Source organism: Mytilus edulis, chromosome 9, assembly GCF_963676685.1.
Source record: "Mytilus edulis chromosome 9, xbMytEdul2.2, whole genome shotgun sequence".
NCBI classification, from domain to species: Eukaryota; Metazoa; Mollusca; class Bivalvia; order Mytilida; family Mytilidae; genus Mytilus; species Mytilus edulis.
Window position 1 is genome coordinate 54,286,298 of NC_092352.1, and position 25,942 is coordinate 54,312,239.

Consider the following 25,942-nt stretch of genomic DNA (forward strand, 5'->3'; position numbering starts at 1 on the left):
CAGTCCTGTTTCTTGTTAGTCCAAATAATTATGACGTCTTGAAAGGCTATTATAATTTTTTAAGGCGTCAAAGAAAAAAATTATAATAGCCTTTCAAGACGTCATAATTATTTGGACTAGTTTCTTGTCATCGTAACTTCTCTCAAACCACACCAACAGAAATGTTCATGAAATTTTTTTAGATATATTCTATGTAGACGTGCATATCGACAGGAAATTACGATTCCTTTTTTTTTCTAGGAGTTACAGCCCTTTGAACTTATTTGCTTCAATATACTCAAACCACACCACAGAGTTTCATGAAACCTTTTAGATAATACATGTAATAAGGACATACTATGTAGATCTGCATATTGACAGGAAATTACAATTTTTTTTTAGGAGTTACGCACCTATGAACTTATTTGCTTCAATAAACTACTGCAAGTTTGTCATCGCAACTCTTCCAAAACCACACAACAGAATTTCATACAACTTTTAAGATAATATTAATAAGGACATATCATCTCAAATTGTGTTTTCGACCATCTAACGTTTTCAACCTTATTCTACTTTCACTTCCCTTATGCTGTGCATGCCCGCATGACGTCATATTCGGCTGCTATACTTAGTAACAATACCAAATGACAGTCAGAGCTCAGACATAAATAAGTCTGAATCTGCTTGAGGTCTAAATTTGTAAGTTTTATGATTTGTCTCCCTTTATCGCAAGACAAAATATGACTTTAATGAGTCAAATATTTTAAAGCAAGAAATAATTGACCAGAATCAAAAAGTTGCAAATATCGACTCCTACAAGTCGATAAGTTATAAAAATTGGTTAACTTCAAGACCCATGCATATTTATAATCAAATAATGACAACACTGAAAGACAATGTTTTGTAACATTGTCTTTTAAAAAAAATATGAATGAGAGTCTAAAAAATCGGAGATAATGTTAATTAACCTTACAATGCAACCACCTGGAACCACACTTAATGAGGTTAAACATCTGTGTTTAGCACGGATGTTCAATTAGCTCATTAAATATAGATAACTCAAGTCCTTGTGAAATCTCAGACAGGTTTTTGCTGTTATAGGTGGTGTACTTTGTCCACCAAGTAAAATTAAGTTTTTTCATCAACATAAATAGACCTAAACAAGTCTGTCATTTTTTTACTTAAATAAGTCTAAATTTGAAAACACATTTTTATAATAAATACATGTTTTGACTTCTTTAAGTCAAAAACAGAAAACGACTTGTTTATGTCTGGGCTCTGACTGAATGATACCAGTGAAGATTTTCCAAATAAAGTTATTTATATAATTAAGTATTTATGTTTTTTTTTATTTAATATCACATTTTAGTACCCTTTCACTAATACTAGTTTTACCTTCCAAAAGAATCGATCTAAAATGAAAATAAAATCTAAAAATAAGGCAGAGTTCTTTTTGCATGCAAAGTTAACTTCAACATGTTAAATGTCATTAAGTCACATGACTGTCATGTGGTTAGTTGTAATACTTAAAAGGTAATTTGAATACGGAAATATGCATGCTCCTTAATACAGTTTTTTACCGAAAAAACAAAATATCAGTTCATTTTTATTTACAGAAAAAAAGTCTTTCAGTGAAGATTACAGACAATACTCATCAATCTCACTTCAGTTCACAATGCATTAACTGAAGTATATATAAAAAACATGAATGTATACATGTACCATGTATACAAGACCATACAAGGCTTCCAAAGTGCCTCATTTTGAAATGTGTATATCTTGTCCAAAAAAGATATCAAAATAATATTTTATATCTTATAGTTGTATACATGTAACCATTTAATTCATTAAAGTAAGTCATCAGTTTGATCGCCTCTTTACACTTTGATATAAACTTTGGTATCAAATTTATAACTAATTCCGGATATGTATGAAATGTCATTTCCAACTTTCGACCCATTTCTTAGATAGGTCGAAAACACAAGACGCTTGTAATTGTCAACAAAGGTTCCAACAATCTAATTATGAACTCAAATAAAAAAAAAATAGTTTTAAAGATCGAAATATATTTCAGATACAATTATTTTATGCACAAGTATACTAGTGACTTTCAAAATATTAGGCATGTCTATGTTCAAACATATAAAAGGGAAATTCAGAAAAATATGTTAGTAGGTCGAAAATACAATGCACGAGAATACTTTGTAGACATTGGTAGATGTCTTTCCAACAGGAAATTACAATTCAATATTTTTTGTTAATCAATTTTTTTTCTTACCAGTGATATTGTTGGCTTCTTTTTCAAAACTACCTCTTCCCTTTTTTATTGGGAAAATATCTATTATTTTTATCACATTGGGAAATTTATGATAAACCATAAATTTGACCATGTTGACTGGAACTTCAATTTGCAAACCCCCTTTCAACAGATAAACCCTAAATTTGAAATAAGACCCCTTATTGGCAGTGATGATACATAAATAGACCCTCAAATCTGCACATATAGTCATTTTAGGCATGAAAAATGTTTAAATGAGTGTTTTTCAGTTTGTATTCATCATTTGTTCATGCGCAATTATTACTGATCAGACTGCACTGTTTGGAAAATAGTTGTCTTTTTTGAAATAATTTTAAGCCATTTTTTTTACAAATTGGCATTCTTCTCCAGGGGAAAAAGCCTTTATTCTCTCCAGTAATGTAAGGCAAACAATATCACTGCTTACAGTGTTTTTTTTTCATGGGGCAATATTGGGATGTGGGGTATGTGAGCACGCTCACTTAGGTTCTTAAATTTTAAAAAGATGACGTCGCACGGCGACGTTTCCGTATACAGTGAAACCTGGGTAAACCGAACCCTGATTAATCCGAATTTCAGTTTAAACCGAACAATTTTCAAAGTCCCACAAAATTTCCCTATCAATTAACGTTAATCTAACCTGAAAAAACCGAACCCTGTCAACACCGAATTCCGAACGCTTTTCGAAGGCTCTTTAGTAAATTTATATTTAAAAATTACCTGTCAAAATCGATCATTACCAATCAAAACACTAAAATATTATTAATTATTTGCATGATTTAATTAAACAAACACAGGATGGCAGAGTATCCCCGGGGGTATTTGAGGTTTAATGAACTTGTGAGTTGTTATTACAAACTAATTAGCATGTCTGTGTCCATGTATAAAGTGATATTTTTGGTAAAGAAACGTAAAACTGGTCAGGTACCCCCATCGCCCATAATGACAAGAAAGGAACTTTCCCTCAGATTAATTAAATGCATGTTACTCAAATAATTACTGCCACAAAATCGTAACTGCCATTCTGTAACTAAACTGTTTAATTAAATAATAGGTTTAAAGCCTTTCACTGGATTCAGAAGTTGTGCAACACAACAATGTCAATGGATTTCGATATCCGAATTCCCTTTAGAGGCCCTATATATTTGATTCGAATGCTCCCGAGGACCTCCGTTAGCTATTTAGCAACGATAAAGTTCAAGAATAAACTGGACCCTTGCTGTTGTTTCACTCTTATCGTGTGCCGAAGTATCAATCAGTGGGTGACCAGTTTAGTCCGAGAACTCGTGTGTACAATGACGTTCCCGATTCAACCGTACGGAATCGTCATTTGACAGTGACTGTGAATCTGAATTGGTTAGTGAATGAACGGATGAGAAAATAATTATAAAAAGCAAAATCGCTCCACGTCGGACATCTTATAACGACGAGCGTGATGGACGGAGTGGCGTTTGATTTATAAACAAGAATGAAGCAAAACGTCATCTTATATTTTTACATTTACATCTAAATCAACACAAAAATAAACTGTCGTCTGTTTTGTCACCTATTATCCCTTGTCAGTAAATGCCAAAATTATTTTGGTGTCGACTTCCGTTACCTCTACAATCCGAACACCTGGGAAAACCGAACAAAACGCAAAGTCCAGAGGGTGTTCGGTTTAGACAGGTTTCACTGTATTTTGCTTTTTCAGTAATATGAGTAAACACTTCATCTGTTGATAAATGCTGTGAACATTTTGTGCCTATCTAAATATGTTTATCTATGTTGAACATGTTGAAAGAGGTGCATAGTATCAAATCATAAAAATACAAAGTTAGAAATCACTAAATTCAATAAGTGCCCTGACTATAATCATTGATATAAATCATGATCATGATGATAATCAATTTAATTAAAATCTCGATTCAGAAAAAAAAAAATTCTGTCATCTGCCTGACCCAAATGAATATTTATTTTTCTTTAGAAGGGGGAATCTACAATTGTCCGAAAATGTTAAATACACATATATATAGAATATTGGGTGAGTTTTACAGTTTTTAATACACGATAGCTTGTAAATCATTTTGCTGTTGTTAAAAGTGCATCTTCAAGTTCTATCCCAGGAAATTATTCAAATTAAAATAAAACATATATATAACAATGTACTTGTTATAAGCTGATGATTTGATTGACAACAGGTAATCTTATCATCAACATTTAGGTCGCTGATGCTGGGCCTTTTTAAAACCTGCAACATTTTTCAGACCATGTCACGGAATGTAGCTGTACTTTACGTGCACCCTTTCATGAAGTTTGAAGATAGTTATTAAAATTGTTAAACTGAAATTAGATTATTATAAATGAAGGTGCAAACATTGAGTGCACCTTCTAAAATTGAAATATCAACAATCAAAAGAATTTGCATCTATATTAAAAAATTCTTCATATTTGGGAAATAGAAAGTAAAATAAATTTTATTAAGATTATTTAAAGATAAATAAAGAGCTGCTGAACCAACGCCTCTTATGTTTTGTGCTGGTAGAGTTCCCTTAAGTGGATACCAGATGGTATGCAGGGTTGTCAGATAAAAAAAATCAAATACCGCTACATTGACAACAACACTTAAGTAAACTGCATCTTTTATTGTCGACATGTTTCGCTGACTAGATCGGCTTCATCAGGACAAAGTATACAAAATCAGAACCCCTGAAGTACAAAAAAATGGTATCATGTATGTGACGTCATAATTGTCCATTGTTGACGTTGCATAATGATATAGAGTATCCCATAGCAACGTCAACAATGGACAATTATGACGTCACATACATGATACCATTTTTTTGTACTTCAGGGGTTCTGATTTTGTATACTTTGTAAGATTATTTAAGTGAAAACAATCCTAAAAACCATTCATCTCCAGTGTCATACAATTATTATCCCAAAATCAATAAATTATATTGTAAGAGGAGTTGAAGTTGAAAAGAAATAGTCACCTATAGTTGAACAGAAAGTTGTGTAGATTTTCCTCTTATAGGGTTAACATGGATCAGTGATAATGTTAATTTTATAGCCATGACTTTTATGCTATGGTGAATCTATCATTTTTGTGAAGCAAATTCCTGTGTCAGTATACCAAACTGGTTGAAGTACAGAATTTACATTTTCCTCTTGCTTCATGTATGATCATGATGATAAATTCCCTGGAATAGTTTTTTCGAGCCTTCCACTTTAATAGTCGAAAAGAGAGACATATCGATCCTACACTGCATTGGCAGTGGAGGCCACAAATATTCACTTTGCAGTTAAAGTTTTTTAAATTTTAATAGCTTTTTTAGACTAAACATGCTAAATGTATACTGGATTTCTACAAAACTCGGGACAGAAGCTTGTTTATGATCATAAAATAATATCCAGAAGTAAATTGAGTGAAAATAAAATTCCATTTTTTCCGTATTTTACTTATAAACATGATAAATGGACTATTTTTTTCTTCTGGGAAATATTACATTCACTCTGTGGTTAAAGTTTTTTAAATTTTCTAATTTCTAACTTTTTAGCTCACCAGGCCCAAAGGGACAAGTGAGCTTTTCCCATCACTTTGCGTCCGGCCTCGTCGTTAACTTTTACAAAAATCTTCTCCTCTGAAACTACTGGGCCAAATTAAACCAAACTTGGCCACAATCATATCATTGGGGTATCTAGTTTTAAAAATGTGTCTGGTGACCCGGCCAACTAACCAAGATGGCCGCCATGGCTAAAAATAGAACTAGGGGTAAAATGTAGTTTTTGGCTTATAACTCAAAAACCAAAGCATTAAGAGCAAATCTGACATGGAGTATCTATCTGCCCTGAAATTTTCAGATGAATCGTACAACCCGTTATTGGGTTGCTACCCCTGAATTGGTAATTTTAAGGAAATTTTCCTGTTTTTGGTTATTATCTTGAATATTGTTATAGACAGAGATAAACTGTAAACAGCAATAATGTTCAGCAAAGTAAGATTTACAAATAAGTGAACAGGACCGAAATGGTCAGTTGACCCCTTTAGGAGTTATTGCCCTTTATAGTCAATTTTTAACCATTTTTCGTAAATCTTAGTAATCTTTTACAAAAATCTTCTCCTCTGAAACTACGGAGCCAAATTAAACCAAACTTTCCCACAATCATCATTGGGGTATCTAGTTTAAAAAATGTGTGGCGTGACCCGGCCAACCAACCAAGATGGCTGCCACAGCTAAAAATAGAACATAGGGGTAAAATGCAGTTTTTGGCTTATAACTCAACAGGGGTTAAAATTTTTTGTTACAGCTAGCTAGCCCAGGACTTATTGGCAGCAGGATTTTACTAGCCCTGTTGGAAGAACTGCTTGTCCACCAAAACTGACCTGCTAGCCCTAGTATGCCTTAAAAATTAAGAGTTTGCTGCATAATACAAAGTAGGTGCCCTTTGTTTTGAAAATACTAAGAAATATTTTGTTGCATAGTTTCGTGCTCAAGAGCTGTGCAACAAGACATGTCAATACCAATCAATACATCATACCCACAAATAACGTTAATTGAAAATCTCGGTACGATAAGCAATGTACAATACCTCAATCCATGGTATGAGAAATCGATATTTAAAGTACGAGAATCAACACATGATACCAGGCCACCCAGACATGCCAGAGTTATTTGTTCTATGTTTAAAATATGAACAACAGGACCTGTACAAACCAGTTCAAATCCCGGATGACTTAATTGAATCGAAATGGCTAACATAGAATAGTGATGAAGGGATTTTTCACTTTCTATTTTGGAAACGTCAAGATGTTTTTGTTACTAGTCCGTCGGGCATATCGGTTTACACATTTTAATTGCCCGAGGCGTAAATGATCTAGTCCCGGGCGCCGGGCTAGTGGATTTTTTAACCCCTGCTCAAAAACCAAAGCATTTAGAGCTAATCTGATATATGTAATAAAATTGATTACCAGGTAAGATCTATCTGCCCTGAAATTTTCAGATGAATCAGACAACCTGCTGTTGGGTTGCTGCCCCTGAATTGGTAATTTTAAGGAAATTTTCCTGTTTTTGGTTATTATCTTGAATATTATTATAGATAGAGATAAACTGTAAACAGCAATAATGTTCAGCAAAGTAAGATTTACAAATAAGTCAACATGACTGAAATGGTCAATTGACCCCTTTAGGAGTTATTGCCCTTTATAGTCAATTTTTAACCATTTTTCGTAAATCTTAGTAATCTTTTACAAAAATCTTCTCCTCTGAAACTACTGGGCCAAATTAAACCAAACTTGGTTGCTGCTCCTGAATTGGTAATTTTAAGGAAATTTTGCTGTTTTTGGTTATTATCTTGAATATTATTACAGATAGAGATAAACTGTAAAAAGCAATAAATGTCGGCAAAGTAAGACCTACAAATAAGTCAACATGACCAAAATGGTCAGTTGACCCCCTTGGGAGTTATTGCCCTTTATAGTTAAATTTTTTACCATTTTTCGTAAATCTTAGTTATCTTTTACAAAAATCTTCTCCTCTGAAACTACTGGGCCAAGTTCATTATAAATAGAGATAATTGTAAGCAGCAAGAATGTTCAGTAAAGTAAGATGTACAAACACATCACCATCATCAAAACACAATTTTGTCATGAATCCATCTGCGTCCTTTGTTTAATATTCACATAGACTAAGGTGAGCGACACAGGCTCTTTAGAGCCTCTAGTTTAAAGTATCCTGGGTTTGTACCAAACTTGGACAGAAGCTTGTTTATGATCATAAGATAGTATCCTATATGCACTCTTGTTTTAAAACATTTGTATATTTATATTTTTAGGAAACGAGAAACTACTGTCAGAAAATGGACATTTGTACGGGATTCTGAATCAGTCTCTGAGGTAATATCAGTAAAAATAACTCGGGTGCGGATCCAGGGGTGGGGTTGGGGGTTCCTGTGGTTGCAACCCCCCCTTTTTTGAACGATCAATGCATTCAATGGGGACATGTAGTTGGAACCCCCACCCTTTGTCCTGTGTTAGGAACCCCCTTTTTAAAATGGCTGGATCCGCCCCTGTAACTTGAGGCATGCCGGTAACATAAAAATTAGGAGGTGTTCATGCTGCAGGACTGCCTGTGAGAACAACTTTCCACAAGAACCAGAATGTAGACAACTATAGGCCACTGTATGGTCTTCAGCAGTGTTTGGTCATTTATTTTGTCATCCCATATATATATATATACAATGTATATACCTCACACATTTAACTGTCTTGAGTGGAGAAATATCATATCACACTTGATGCAGTGGTAGAATCTCTATCACTTTGTATATCTACATGATAAATGTCATGTATGTATGTAAAGGATGTAATTTTTGTGATTTTTTTTTTACAGGATGAAAATAAATGTGAATTTTTTTATTCAATTACAAATTATTTATTCCAATCATATATATTAAAAGAAAACTGCGTAGAATGATAGTAACATCTGCTGAAAATTGCAGAATTTTTCTTTCAGTTCTCTTACTTTTAAAAGTTTGCCTCAACCAAATGTCATGAATCTTATACACATAATCATGATAATGCTTATTACCACAAAACACAGATCAATTTTGATTTTTGGTGGATTCACTTTTTTACCGTTCTTGAGTATGTCCCTTTCTAAGGTTGGGCGATATCTTTTTGCGCCAAAAAGTAACTCATTTGCGCCACAACTTAATTGCGCCACAACTTAATTGCGCCAATACTTCTTTTGCGCCACCTAATTTTCAAAACTATAGGTATCATTTGCGCCAATAAAATAATCATCCTAATAAAATTATCTCGCTTTCTGGCTCGTTACACAACACAAAGTCATCAATTTTCTTCTTCAATTTTGAAGAGCTCTGATTTTTTTGATTTTTAAAGGTCGCTCTGGCAACATATCGGTTGCTAAAATTCTTTTGCACGCAGTTCTCATGTGGATAACCTAGCACAACACGACTTAACTGTACATCTCCACCTTATTTCTCCAGTTTTTCTTAACTGTTACATCTCCACCTTATTTCTCTAGATTTCTGTACAAATGCCTGACGGAATTTTGTGTCCCTCAACAATGATGACCGGTTTTTCGTCTATCAGACTCTATTTTCTTGAATGGTATATCAGACACTCTTGAATCGTGAAAAAATATTCTATTACTAAACAATTTATTTTTTGGTGAGTTTTCTTAAATATGATGAGTGTTCAATTAAATCTTAAGTGGAAATTAAAATAATATTGTATTACTTTATATACGTCTATTGTTTACATGTGTGTAATAGTAGATTAATTATTTTGTATTCATATTGTTAACATTGTATGTAGAGAGCCTTATTGAAAATTGGTTTAATCCAGATGAGCTACTCTCTTTAAATAAAGATATTATTATTATTATTATTATTATTATAGTACATGTATGATATAGGTAAAACATGTACGGGTATGATATATTAAGTAAAAAATATTTACAGGTAAATGTGGCGCAATTTCATTTCATTTATTGGCGCAATTAATACCATCAAAATAAAACAGAGTGGAGCAATTTATACCTTTTCAAAACTGCAATTGGCGCAAATTGATTCTGCCCCTAAGGTTATAAGCAAGTGTGGGGATCATCTGTGTCCCATGGACACATTCCCCTTTTATTTTTCTTTCTAATAAACCAAACATCATTTTTTTAACATCAAGTAATTCCCTTGCATGTTGGTCTAAAGGTGTCAGACCCCAATTCAAAATCCCTATCTATTCAACCAAATTTTGCAATTTTCTCTTTTGAGAAAGAACTGACCTTTGGAACACAAGTTCTACTTAAAATAACCCCTGGTTTTCTGGAAATATACTAAAGAGTGCATTAATCCTCAATTTTTAAGGCAAACTCATAGACAAGTAAATGTTGGCTCAAAATGATCTAATTATATTTCTCTTTCACCAAAAGTTTCATTAAATTCTGCAAATGTGTTGGTTAGTTTAAGTAAACAATGACATCAAAAGCACTATTTTGTGTCAGAATAAGGCTACTTTTACATACGTTTTAAATTGGAGGGAGATAATTGGTGGGCTGACACCTAAATATTGTCTTTTTTTATGATAACAGGAATGTAAGTGAACGATGTAACACCATATTAAGTTCTTTGCTGTTACCCTTTTTTTCTATACTGTTACCGATAGCAGTATTGCATCTGTATATGGGCAGGAATTCGCTAATGCTACTTTAGTGTGACATTGTAAGAAAAAAATAAAAATCATTATAAGCTTCTAAATTTTTTACAAATTATTGCTACAAATGGTGTCCTTCTATTTGTAACCAAAAAAATCATTTTTAAACTTGCGTCAGTTTGGAACCAAAGCAAATAATGAATTTGGAGCATGTAACATGGACACATTTTCCAAATTGAGATTAATGATTCCTTAACTTATTCAACATTCAATATCATATATATTGATCACAAAACATTGTCTATCATCAAAACTCTAAAATGTATATTTTCATTTCTTTCAGAAATTTTGTGAAAACAAGTTTCCTCTACTTTTCTGTCAATGTTACATGCAATGTTTAAGAGATAAATACAGTAAGAATCATTTTCTTTCTGAACATGTAAAGGCTCTTTTTCATTGTGTTACCCTCACATTAAACAATTGTATTAATATTTTTCAATTATCTCATTTCTGTCATAAAATAGTGACTTAAATGTTGCATGTAACGTGGACACAAAAAATATGAATAATGAACCATGCCAGAATTGACCTTAAAAGATATAAAAAGCCTCCAAACAACCATCTGAATGTAAAATATACAATTATACTGCCACATTTCTCTTATATGATATTATTTAAATAGTGGTTAATACCAAAACCATTCACCTAAATTTCAGACAGCAGACATATTTTTTAACTATACCAGTAGTTATGCTTGTTCATGGTGGTACACTATGGAAGGCTAAATTAGAAGATATTCAAATGTCAAAATAACCAGAAAAATAGAATTAAGACCAAAGATAGATCAATTGATGAAGGAGTCATCCAAAATTTCCACAACATGAAACATTTTTATATCAGTAAGTAAGCAACCCGTTTTTTTATGCACAGGGATGAGATTGATAAGAAGACAACCACACAACCATCAGCATCCACAAGTTTCTCACTCAATAACTAATACTGACAAAGTAAGGGTACAAAATGATTACATGTATCACTCATTCATGTGACACAGTTACACTTATACCTAATAGTATGAAAAACCAAGACAAAATATGGACAAATCTACGAGAGGTTGATACAGTTGCATTTATTGAGAATCTTATTTTCAATCGTTTACATAACTTCTATAAAGAACAATTTGGGTTTCATCTTTGAGGTTGTTGTCTGATAGACATATTATCCCATATCTCGTTTTATTTCTGCTGGTTAATCTTACATTTATGATAACTTTTTAAGGTTTAAACAATAAATTTTATTTCAAACATTCAAAACAAGTTTCTTGTTTCTTGTTTTCTGTCTCCAACATTTTCAACTATCTATCTGAAAAAAGAAAAAAACAAAACAACAATTAATCTACCCTCAATCAGAACCAAAATCCATGCATAGATTATAAAATTTACAATAATATAGAAACTCTCAAATATCTTGTTTCGATTTTTCAATGCCATTTCATCTTGAAAACTTGTTACCTAAACTACAGGAAGCCACAATTTAAAGGGCCCCATAATGACCAGTGTAAAACAATTCAGAAGAGAAAACCAACACCCACTAGACCATAGTCCTGTTTTCAACTTTATTTGGCCTTCTTTTACTTTTTTGTTTCATTAGCGTCACTGAAGAGTCTTTTGTAAACGAAAAGCGTTTCTGGCCTACAAAATTTCAATTCTGCTATCCATGATGAGTTTATTATTATTATTTTGAAATCAGAAGGAGCCTGAACCTCTTATAATGCAAAAGATATTCTGGAATGTCAATTATTGGCATAACAATTAAAAAAAAAATGTTACAAATTGAATTCCTCATGATTTCTATAATGAGCATCAGTAAATACACATGAGACATGTGTTGACTGGTGATTGAAAAGGGATAAATAAACAAGATTTTGAAATAACTATCTTCTACACTGCTGTAGAATGGTTAAATTGGAGATCACTTAAGTATGTCTGCATACACAGTCACCATCATCTGGTTTTCTGACACAGACAAACACTACTATCTGACTGGCTGAAAGGACCGTCACCACCTGACTCACTAATAGGGACCTTATCAGACTGGCTAACACAGACATCATAATCTGCCAGGCTGATAGGGTTATCACCATCTGACAGGCTGAAAGGGATATCACCATCTGACTGGCTGACAGGGACATCACCATCTGACTGGCTGACAGGGACATCACCATCTGACTGGCTGACAGGAATATCACCATATGACTGACTGACAGGAACATCACCAACTGACTGACTAATATGAACATCACCATCTGCCAGGCTGACTAGGACATCACCATCTGTTGGCTGACAGGGACATTACCCTCTGACTGGCTTACAAGAACATCTCAGACTGACTGACTGACAGGAACATCACCAATTAACTGATTGACTGATATGTACATCACCATCTTCCAGGCTGACAGGGACATCACCATCTGTCTGGCTGCCAAGGACATCACCATCTGACTGGTTGACAGGGACAGTATCTTTTTGCAGCATCTTCCTGAGAGTTTTCTTCATCACATTTATTGCTGATCATCTTTTTCTTTCTTAGGTTTATATTGCCTGTAGATTTTTTTTTATTAAAAATTGCATGTAAATTTTCAAGACCGACATTAATGTCATTAATTTTGTTGTCAAAGAAGAAAATACACTTCTAAAAAGAATATCTATATTTAGAAATAAAGATGAAGTTTGATGGTGGTAAAACAAGTTAAATTATCAATAATCTCTTTATAGAGCAAAGGAGTTAGTAAATGTTATCAGTTCTGTTCATGCGTGTAACATTGACAGAAAAGTAAAAGGTTGTATGTCAATGTTACATACATGAAGACCAGAAGATGAAAGTGGTGTGCTAAATAGTCAACTTTGGAGAAATAATATAATTGCTGCCCAGTAATATCTAATTAATCATTAAGGTTATAAAATGTTATATATATGTCTGACTTTAAGGAAGTAATACCTTTGCATGTAACATAAAAAAATCTTGACACAAAATATTGTTGTCAATGTTACTAACTAGTGTTAAAAGACAAATTAAACAGGAAAACATGAAAACGCTTTAATTTTGTAAAATAAAAATAAGATAATAGCTCCATATGGCAGTAAGTTTTGTTTACGCATGTAACACTGGCCTGAACATGTAAAAGTCTAAATAATAGATAGACTGTCAATGTTACATACACAATTTCTTAATGAAAAAAAAGTTTAATTTGGGTTTACTTTATACATTATTTTTTAAAATAAGTATCATAATAATAACTTTGAATATTAAAAATTAGATTAACTGTTGATTTCAACACAGTAAAATCTTCTCATGTAACACAAAAAAGACCTGATACAAAAATCGTAGTCCATGTTACTCATAAAGTTATCATAGGAGCATCAAAGAAATTGTGTGATGACAATTTTTCAGATGTTAGTCATTTATAAACTCAGATAAACTCATTTTAAAGCTCATAACAGAGGTTTGAAAATCAATGCTTTTAAAACATTATAATTCTGGGTTATGTATGTAACATTGACAGGAACACCAACAAATGATGAGGAAAAATTGCTAGTCAATCAGGAAAAAAATAAACACAAATAATTAAAACTCATTTATTTCTTTAATATCATTTTAATGAAGCAAATTTAAATTTCAACAAGATTTTATTGATTGAATAATTGTATGCACATTTATTAGGTTGTAGCATGTAACCTGGACGCAGAAGATGTGTCAATGTTACATGCCTTTAAACGATAAGAATTACAAGTAAATATTGTAAAGTCTAGAAATCAAGAAAGATCAACAACTTCTCTGTTAAGAATTCAGCATAAATTTACATTTCATTTAATATTATGCACTGGCCAATTATGCTTTAAGTGTAATAAAGTAATATTGTTTTTATTCTGGTGTCAATGTTACATTTTATGTTTTCAAATTAAGTGGCCAGTTATCTTTATAATGCTGAGAATGAATACAAGTACTAGTTAATCAAATTGGCAATTAATCTGTGGTATTTCATGTAATAAATTAGATTGATAAGGCAAACCGTACAAAAAAAAGCTTTTGCATGTATCATAGACACCTTTCCTTGGTAAATATTTTCGTGTCAATGTTATGTACAGAAATCTCTCCAGCAATAAAATGAATATCGTAAGGGTCAAACCTGTTTAAATACAAGATAAACTTATATTTTTTGACAAAATTGCAAAGCAAGTCACACATCATTATCAAAGAACCTAATTTACACAGAAAGTGCATGTAACACTTCATTGTGAGGTCAAATTAACCTGGTCCCACTCTCTTATCATCTGCTTGATCCCTGGTAGATGCCAAGTGTGAAAGATGGCAAAGCCACATTTTAATGTAATTGTCAGTAGGTTAAAATGTGAAAAAAATAATTATGGTAATGCTTACTATAAAAAGTATACAACTGTTATAAAAAGATGAGTATTATTGGGCAGTATTGACACGAAAATGAAATAAATTTTCTTACCTTCTATATTTTTCAAACTTCAGTTGATTGATAAAAATCATGAAATCCAAATTGTACCCATTGTTGACACCTTTCAAAATTTGCCATGCTGGACCAATAACTTGTTTCCAAAGCTAATCAGCTAATGAAAAGGTGCATGTAACATTTGTTGACGGGAAAAGTTACATGCACTTGTCCATTTTCAAACGTATTTTATTTGCAGCAATAATCGGATTCTGTACAAAATGGGGTTTCTAAATGATAGATCGATCATTTTGCAGTTGATTTTCAACTATTATAGTAGAACAATTCTTCAGGCATATTCTAAATATGGCTAGGGGTTTTGCCACTGCAGAAATGTCACACTTTTTGTCTACAGTTTTCAACTGCCAGCACATAACAAGTGCTGATTTTTTTTTGATTTTTTTAATTGGATCCATTTTTTTTGCATTTGGCAATAAAGACTAACCCACTTTTATATTTAAACAAAGTTTATTCTCCATATTTGCATGATTTCTTTATTTTTTAATTGGATAAACACTATTGACCCTAAAATTTCACTAGCGAATTCCTGCCCATATGGTAAATTGCAAAAATTCAGACATTGTAACCTTTCAGTGATTTCAAACAACCAAACATAAATACTGTCTATCCTGTTCAGGCATGGGATAATTTTAATCAGCCGTAATCAATTACATTTTGCAATGTAATCACAAGTAATTGTAATTTAATCAATTACAATGTGAAAATCAGGAGTAATCGTGATTACTTTAAGATTACTTTATTAAGATTACATCCATATGATTACTTGCTGATTACAAATATTGTATATGAAAATAGTTTTTGTCGAGCCTGCGACTTTTTCGCAGAAAGCTCGACATAGGGATAGTGATCCGGCAGCGGCGGCGTTAGCTATTTTCTTTTAAAAAAGCTTAATTTATATTTTAGAAGGTGGAAGGCCTGGATGCTTCATACTTTGTATATGGATGCCTCATGTTAGGAAGTTTCCGTCAGTCACATATCCAATGTCCTTGACCTCATTTTCATGGTTCAGTGACTACTTGAAAAAAAGTTAAGATTTTTTGTAATTTTAAATTCTCTCTTATGATAAGTAATAAGATAACTATTTGGTATGTGCGTACCTTGCAAGGTCCTCATGCCCATCAGACAGTTTTCACTTGACCTCGACCTCATTTCATGGATCAGTGAACAAGGTTAAGTTTTTGTGGTCAAGTCCATATCTCAGATACTATAAGCAATAGGTCTAGTATATTTGGTGTATGGAGGGACTGTAAGGTGTACATGTCGATCTTGCAGGTGTTATTTGACCTTGACCTCATTTTCATGGTTAAGTGGTTATAGTTAAATTTTTGTGTTTTGGTCTGTTTTTCTTATACTGTATGCAATAGGTCTACTATATTTGGTTTATGGAATGATTGTAAGGTGTACATGTCTAGCTGGCAGGTGTCTTCTGACCTTGATCTCATTTTCACGGTTCATTGCTCAGTGTTAAGGTTTTGTGTTTTGGTCTGTCTTTCTTAAACTATAAGCAATAGGTCAACTGTATTTGTTGTATGGAAGAATTGTTAGCTGTACATACCTGCCTGGCATGGTCATCTGACCTTGACCTAATTTTCATGGTTCATTGTTCAATGTTTAGTTTTCTTGGTTAATGTTAAGTTTATGTGACAGTGTAATAAAGCTTTACATTTTAATAGGACTATCAACATAATATCAATGATTAGAAAAGAAGGCGAGACATTTCAGCCTGTGCACTCTTCTCTTAAACTATAAGCAATAGGTCATCTGTATTTGTTGTATGGAAGAATTGTTAGCTGTACATGCCTGCCTAGCATGGTCATCTGACCTTGACCTCATTTTCATGGTGCATTGTTCAATGTTTAGTTTTCTTGGTTAATGTTAAGTTTATGTGACAGTTGTACAAAAAAATGTAATAAAATTTATATTTAGGACTATCAACATAATATCAATGATTAGTAAAGAAGGCGAGACATTTCAGTGTGTGCACTCTTGTTGATATACAATATAAAAATAATAAGATGTTAAGTATAAATGAAAAAAATATCAAACTAGTATTCTTCAATATGATTGATCATAGTTCATTATGATTGATCATATATATATCTTCTACTTACAAGTTCAGTATAACCAAGTTGGGCATCATCATGCATACCTGCCAACTTTCACTATTTAGGCGTGTATTACACGATTTTGACCCTTTTGCACGATCGTGATCGTGAAAAACCCTCTAAAACACGATTTTGTGAAAATCTACACAAAAAATATGATGGTTCCCGATTTTGAACTGTGTCCAAGGAAGACATTCGTGTTCAGCCAATCAAATTCTATGTTTCTCATGATCAAATTAATCAGTCAATAAAAAACGCTTTCTCTCAAGATAATTCTAAAATCCTAGATTTTGAACTTGTGTTGATTTCCTCGGTTTTTTTAAATCGTGAACATTTCAAATGGTTTTTCACCTGCAAGGAGGATCTTACACAGAATGAGATTGAAAGCTTGGCTGATTGACAAACTTCAATGATTGATATTTCACTTGCTGTAACAAATGATATGTATTTAATTATAATACCAAATCATTTAATGTACTATTCTTTATTTTTCACATGGACAAAACAAAAAATGAGGAATCCCTTAAATGAGGGACTTCCCTTAGTCAAGGGGTCATTTTACTAGCTTCTGTGAAAAATAAAAATGAAAAATGTAGATTTTTATTTAACTTAAAAATGGGAAATTCTGACATTATATTTAGAACTACTTTTCTAAATGTAGGGTCCAATTATTTTGAATAATAAAGATATACATGATATATTAGGCCATGAACATACCTTAATACTTGGACATGTGTTGACCATATTATACCAGATAGATAATAAGATGTATAATTCTTTGGGAAAAGTTACTTCAAATAATATGAATATCATCAGAAAATGTGCTCATTTTTACTTTGTTTTTAATGTCCTTACATTGAGGGGATACCCCTAGGTGTTGTTGCCAACCTGATAAAGGTCTTTCTTTGTGCATAATTTTAAATTGAAAAAGTCAACAATTATTTAATATCCTTACACATGAAATTAATTCCTGGTCTTGCAGCTACATGTTCATCTTTTCTATACTGATATATAATAACTAGAATCATGCAAATAAACTTTAGAAAAAGGCATGTAAACTCATCTTACAAATATGACACTTTTTCTAGACCACAAAACAGCACATTCAAAATAGTCGTCGCAAAGAATTGTAACCTTTGAAATTTTTGTCGCGCACTAAAACCCCCATGAGCACTTTCAAAACTTGGCAGGTATCACTATGGGCATGTAGAGTGGAAATATGTGGTTTGTTTTGTAAATAGTTCACTAAACATGCTTAAGGAATTATCCTTTCCAAATGTTTCATTGTAAGATTGAGTCCTTGTGATAAAAGAATATGCTTTGAAAGCGTTTTGTGTTCCCTGGTTGAGTACTTCTGATTTTAACTCCAATTTTAGTTTACACAATATCTTGTTCATGTGTTGTTATAAGTTCTACAGGAAAACTCAATAGCATAGAACCTTAAAATAATTCAGTTCCAATTATGTCCTTGATGATCTACATAAATGAGCCTGCTTAATTACTAATGGAAATTTTATCTTTTTTACAATTTGTATAAATTTTGTTTTCCATAAATAATTTTATATGTGCTTTTTTTATACGTACTTCAAACAATTATATACATTATGAATACTTGAATTCCCCTATGTGTATATAGGCATTTAATTTAAAGAGGGAGAAACTGGATGTCACCACAAAAGATGAGCTTGGGCATTAAATATTAAATTTTTTAATTGCAATATCAATAAAGTAATATCAATATTATCAGATTATTACATGGCATTTTTCATATCGCATGTATTATCAGCCCTAGGTTTAATATCAGCCCAAGAGCCGCATGGCTCGAGGGCTGATGTTGACCGAGGGCTGATAATACATGCGATATGAAAAATGACATGTTATGATCTTTTTATCATATGCTTCAACAATGGAGAAAAATAACAGATTCATATATTGATCCTTTTACGTTCAAAGACTGAAAGTTCACGGACGTAAGACCCCAAATTTAGTACATTCGATATGAAATTTTTCTATCATATGCCTCTGACAACAGAGAAGAAAAACATTTTGATTTAGACGAATCGAACAACAACAACAAAATTCAACAATATACATAATGAACACTGTTTGGAAAGTCAACTTTTTTTCAAGTAACTTTCTAAATTATGTTTGAAACTGTTAAAAAATGCATTTACTTAATAATAATTTTTTATTTTTTGTTTTTTTTTGTTTTTGTTTTTTTTTAAATTATTTTACACAATATAATTTCCAGTATCCAAATAATTGTTTTGTACACTTTTTTTGTAATGTTTCACGAAAAACGTAGCATTCAGGTGTATTTTCCGGAATTTGCCGAGTATCACCGGAATGCCATGTGATAACGTTACGGAAAGGCATGTGATAACGTTCGAAGCATGTGATAAACTTTTCATATCAGCCCGCTAAGCACCAATTCGAAAAATATGAAATTTACTTTGATTTAATGCTATTATCATACAGTAAAAATCATATGTTATTTATTCTAAGTATATGATAAGAATCTTTATTGCATTTATAGCAACAATATTGTTTCAGCAAAATAACAATGTATATACATATATGACAAATATGGTAGAGTACAGAGAAAATTTAATAATATAAATGATGTAAAGATAACTATAATAACACATACATATTATGTACAACAGATTTACTGATAATTTGCAATCTTAATTAACATGCAGCATTTAGATAATTACAAAGTTTCTTATAATTAGTGACTTGAGGGTAAAAAAAATTCAGCAAAAATTTTAACATTTTTTTTTTTCATTAAAAATTTTATTTATTACACTACATGCACTATTAGTTGTTACTTTATGGTATGTTAGAAAAATCAACCAAAAAAATTAATTCGTTTTGACCGCAGATGACTTTTAAAATATTAATATCATTGAAACAGCTCCAAATTATCTCCCTTTGCTGAAAAAATGTAATTTTTTTGCATTAAAATTTTTTGAAATATCTTTTTTAACTCATCAGTGACCTATATTTTTTAATTATTTTTTTTTCAAATAAACTGTACTTAAACTGAACAATTGTAAAATTTAAGTGATTTCTGTAATTTAGTTCTTTTTTTTATTTCGATAATATTACCTTTTTTTCTCCTATTAGTTCAACAGAAAAAAAGTACCTTAACAAAAATGCATGCTTCTTTTTGACGCAGATTGTGAGCTTAAATGAATGGTGACCCCATCCCTGATCCTGTTACTGCAGTAACAATAGTAACAGGATAGACAATTTTTTTCATTTATGAATGATGTGAAATTTACTACTTTCTTTGAGGAAGGGATAACTGTTTTTCTGCTATAATTTTGTTTTCCAACATGTAACATATGTAATTACACTTTTACAAGTATAATATTGGTGTAATTGATAAATATGTTGGTAACAGCATAGATATTACAAAAGTGTTCCCACTAAAAAAAAATTGAGTTTACTTTTCTCTACACTATTATGCAAGAGACATGCTGTGTTAAATTTTCTGGATGCTTTGTGCTTTTGAAATGATCACTGAAAATTCCATAGCCATAGGAAGAAACAATTTAACAGTTGATTTAGTAGTGGTAACAACTGGGTAGACATGCATTTCATGTACGCCAATTGAATTGAGTTTGTAGAAAAATGTTATATAGAACAATAAAGAAGCTGTGATTTTTTGTTAGACATGTTAGAGTTATTATTAACATTCTAAAAAAATTCCTTTTGCAGATATCAAGGCAATCAGAAAATTGCGGTGACAAAACTATTCCTTATTTAAAGTGCTATCCTAATGATTTGTTTCGTTCTTGTATTTTAATCCAAGTTTCGATTTACATATAAACATGATAAACATTAGATATTTCAGGCCTTTTGAAAAAGCATTAGAATTAACATAAAATCATCTTGATTACGTTATCATTGAAAACCTTGCTTTTAAGTAATACACCAGAGAATTATTGAATATAAACTCAACTCAAGACTTGATAGAATGTCATGTTTATCTTGCATAATTTCCTAGTGTATTAGGAAAAAATTGCTTTTACAAACAACATAATTTAACTTAATTTACTGTAAATATTAAAAGAATTGATAGATACTAAAGGGAGTTGGCTTCTCAGTTTCAAAGTAATTAACTTTTCAAAACACTAGCATATATTGATAGGGAATTGATAAAGGAATCAAAAGAGCAAAAAAAATATATAGGTCACATGCTTGTTTTCGAGATATTAGCCATAAAAATTTTAGCAGGAAAATGTTCTCTCTTGACTTTTCATAGCTTTATCATTGACAAGATTAAGTCCTCAAAAACTATTAAAAAATAATTAAAATTTTATTAGACTTTAACAGACAGCTTATCATTATACATGTAAAACAATTATAAAAAGAAAAATGGGGCTCACCGGGCAAAATTTGGGAAAGCCATCGCAAAAAGACCAAAAGAAAAACAACAGTTAATAGTATACAAAACACAATGACATAGAAAACTAAAGACTCAATTATGTATCTATTTTCAGACCAATATAAGAAGAGATAGTCTTAGATCAAATACATCAACCAGATTGAGCAGTGCATCCCTTAGTAATCTTAAACGAAAAAGTTCCATACCAGCCATCCTAGAAGGAGTCAATCTACCATCAGGCACACCAGAAGGTATGATGTTAAGTTATTAAGGATGTTTGCTACTCTGTTTCAAATTAACAAGCTTTTTAATGATGTAAACTGATATTGTATAAAAAAAGGAGCAAAAAAGCAAAAATTAAAATAAAGGGTCTTTGTGTTCTTTTTCTTGATGGAAGACATTGAAAATTTTGAGGGAAATGACACTCTCTAGACTTTGTATACATTTAACATTGCTGTAAAATGTAATATAATCATTGTTTTAACCAAATTTCAAAACTTATCTGGGAGTTTTTATTTTCCTGTTTTTCATGTCTCTGATTATATTTTCCTTCAGGATGTACTTAGGCTAGGTTTTGGAGTTTGTGTCAAATGTTCGGACTTCTTGGTGTTTTTCGATACAATGTAAAATATTTTGCCCCATAACACCCATTTATTTTTTCATATAAGACTTAATAGCTCATGAAAGGTCATGTACCAAAATTTTAAAAGATTCTTAATTTTCTTTCTTTTGTTTTGAGAGCTAATAATACCAATGCAAATATAAGGTAAAGTCTGAGTCAGCCTTTTCCCGCCATATTATAAATCTCAAAAATCTAGAAAAGGAGGTCCATGACCTATCAATATTTTTAGCTTATCTTTATCCTTAATTGATGCTCTACCAGCTTACAGTATCAATTTTAATTTCTTAATTTCTTAGTTTTTACCTAACCTCACCTAAGTACTACATTGTACTACCTTAACATGTTAAAGAACAAACTTGACACATGATCTATATATAAAGGTGTACTTAGGTGAGGTTAGGTGAAAATTAATAAATTAAGAAGTTAAAATTGATACTATAAGCTGGTAGAGCATCAATTAAGGATGAAACTAAGCTAAAAATATTGATAGGTCATGGACCTCCTTTTCTAGATATTTGAGATTTAAAATATGGCGGGAAAAGGCTGACTCAGACTTTTACTTTATATTTGCATTGGTATTATTAGGTCTCAAAACAAAAGAAAGAAAATTAAGAATCTTTTAAAATATTGGTAAATGACCTTTCATGAGCTATTAAGTCTTAGATGAAAAAATAAATTGGTGTTATGGGGCAAAATATTTTACATTGTATTGTATGGAAAAACACCAAAGAGTCCGAACATTTGACACAAATTCCAAAACCTCACCTAAGTACATCCATAAGCTGTATTCTGGCATATACATGCACTAATAATAAACTGCTTTCTAAGTTGGCCATAGACTTTTTACAAGCCTTGTAAGAACATTGTAATCTTTTGCCTTAGTAACTTATAACATAAGAGATGGGACTAAAGTATTCAACACCAGCAAATGTTGTTTTTACTTTTTCACCTTTATCATGTGTATTGCCTTATTTGTAAGTTCTCTATCTCTGAAGATTTTTGTATTGACACATTTCAAGCAAAAGTTACTATCCTTTTCTAGTCATGTTTGAATTCTTCATGCACAATACCTTCATACATGACCTAAATTCAGACTTGTTATTTGCACCACTAGAAAAAGTTTTTTTCTGAACAATATAAATTTATTTAGCGTTGCTTTATTCATCACTACAATCAAACGTGTTAAGTACCACATCAATTTTGACAGTTTAAAAGATAAGAAAAATAGCAACTTAAACCTCCCAATGAAGGCAAGCAGATATAACTGGTACTTAAATTACATCATTTGGAAACTTATCTCTTCACAAGTTAAGCCCTAACAAATATAAAATATTAGAAAATAAGCCTTCTCAAGTTTTTGGTTGAAGTAGTTTTTGATGGAGTTGAAGTCCAATCAACTTGAAACTTAGTACACATGTTCCCTATGATATGATCTTTCTAATTTTAATGTCAAATTAGAGATTTTACCTTATTTCCACGGTCCACTGTACATAGAAAATGATAGTTTGAACATACTGGATTGGGCAACCTGGTTTACATTAGAACTATTCTTTTTTCACTGCCGGTTAATTTTCTAAAATGTTTGAGAGATTATGCACTTGACATAGGAGGTACTAATACATTTTCTCCAATATACAGACTTGTCAGTATAATTTGTGATGTAGCTCTTTTCCGTCTCTTTAAACCAGTAAGATCGGAACCTTTACATGAGGAAAAGAGGAAATTCCTTCCTGTTCACTTTAACAATAGAGGAATTGATGCAATCAACATCAGCAACGTTCTACATCACAAGGAGGTAACATCTAAAATTCCTATTTATTTTCAAAATCAGTCTGTTCCTATTGTATCCTACAGTTACACCAAAACCATTGCACCCAAAGTATTTAACTATAAACAAGCATTACAGGACCTTGATTTAGAACAATACCTAAAAAAACCTCTGACATGTGACTGTTCCAACTCGCCTTACAATTACAGCCCCTCTGGCCATGTTATTACTGGGGATCTAAACATAATTCAACATGAAAATCTCCGAAAGGTGATTTCTCGTGGTCCTAAGTTTAGAGAACCCCAATACATCAATTGGAACCATAACTTCAAAATAATTATGGATTCCATTGAGAACTACGCCAGAGCATGGGCTAAGCGAGAAGAAGTTCAACTGGACACTTTGTCAGAATGGGTCAAAACAATCAGGTCTCTGATAAAACGTCGCATTCATAAGTTGAAAAACTGTGTGAATGATCGACCTAAGTCCATTTTCAGTGACAAAGAGGCTGTGAAATGTCTATCATCTCTTCAAGATAAGTATGTTGTTGTTCCTGCGGACAAAGCTTCAAATAATATTGTCTTTGTATGTAAATCATATTACTACGAGTGTCTTATAAAAGAATTAGGAATAAATGAACACTCAGGTAATCCCACATACAAAAACATATCATTTGACAAGGATGAGATTTTGGCGAATCATAAGTCCTTCATGGCTTCTATGAACATTGCATTGAACAACAAATCGGAGGACTTACCTTGTTTGTATTGGATACCTAAACTTCACAAAATTCCGTACAAACAACGGTACATTGCCGGCTCTTCTGCTTGTTCTACTAAAGAATTGTCCATTAGATTGACTAAAATTCTGTCCGCAGTTAAAGAGGGTCTTCAGATATACTGTGAAACTGTTTACTCACGTAGTGGTATTAACCATATGTGGATTCTGAAAAATTCTAAAGAACTTCTGGATAATTTTAAATCTCGGTCTTTGTCTGAAATTAGTTCTATTAAAACTTTTGATTTTTCAACCTTGTATACAACCATTCCCCATGTGAAATTGAAAAACCGTCTAAAAGAAATAATCCACAATGCTTTTCATCATAAAAATGGTAGCATACGCTATAAATTTATCACTTTGGGATACCATAAGGCATATTTTGTTAATAAGGAACAAAAGGGTAAAACATACTACACAGAGGAACAAGTGATCAGTATGCTGGAGTTTCTTATTGACAACATATTTGTTGAATTTGGAGGTAGACTTTTTCAACAAATTGTCGGCATTCCTATGGGAACGAACTGTGCGCCTCTCCTTGCCGACCTCTTCCTATTTTCATATGAATCGGAGTTCGTTCAGACACTTGTCAAAAACAAGAAGATCAAAGAAGCCAGGTTATTTAATTTCACTTTCAGATATATTGATGATGTTCTTTCCATTAACAATCCGAACTTTTCTGATTGGATTCCATTAATATACCCACCAGAACTAGAAATTAAAGAGACCACAGACACGGCTTCCTCTGCCTCATTTTTAGACTTATACCTCGAATTTGACATACACAGTCATCTCAGTACCAGAATCTATGACAAACGAGACGATTTTAATTTTGAAATTATCAATTTCCCCCACCTTAGTAGTAATATACCAACTTCACCTGCATATGGAATATATATTTCCCAACTTATTAGGTATTCAAGAGCTTGCAGCTCCTATTCAGACTTTGTAAAACGTCACCAGTGTCTGAGCAGAAAGTTGATGAACCAGGGGTATGTCAAAGAACGTCTCGTCCTTTTTCTAAAAAAGTTCATCGGAAGATACCCAGAACTTGTTGATAAATATTCCGTATCAACTTCACATATAATACAAGATGGTCTTGAAGTATAGATTTTGCGTACTGACGTTTGTTATCATCTTAATTAAGTATTATAGTATTCTTTTATATGTCTTTTTTTAAATATTCATTTGAAGTGACTCTGTGGTTATGTAAAACCACATACTTTGAACGGCAAAATTATTTCATTAATTGATATTACTTTTACTTAAGGATCTTGACATACTAAGAATGACAAAACTATTTTATT

General features: G+C 31.9%; 1 protein-coding gene across 2 annotated transcripts in view; it reads left to right on the plus strand.

Moving 5' to 3' along the window:
• LOC139488591 (protein starmaker-like) overlaps positions 1 to 25,942 on the plus strand; it is a 38,303-nt gene that overhangs the window by 251 nt on the left and 12,110 nt on the right. For both annotated transcript variants that reach the window (XM_071274312.1, XM_071274311.1), the window contains exons 2-3: positions 8,090 to 8,150; positions 21,584 to 21,719. In XM_071274312.1, the coding sequence (XP_071130413.1) occupies positions 8,090 to 8,150; positions 21,584 to 21,719 (197 nt within the window). The remainder of the gene's footprint in view (positions 1 to 8,089; positions 8,151 to 21,583; positions 21,720 to 25,942) is intronic.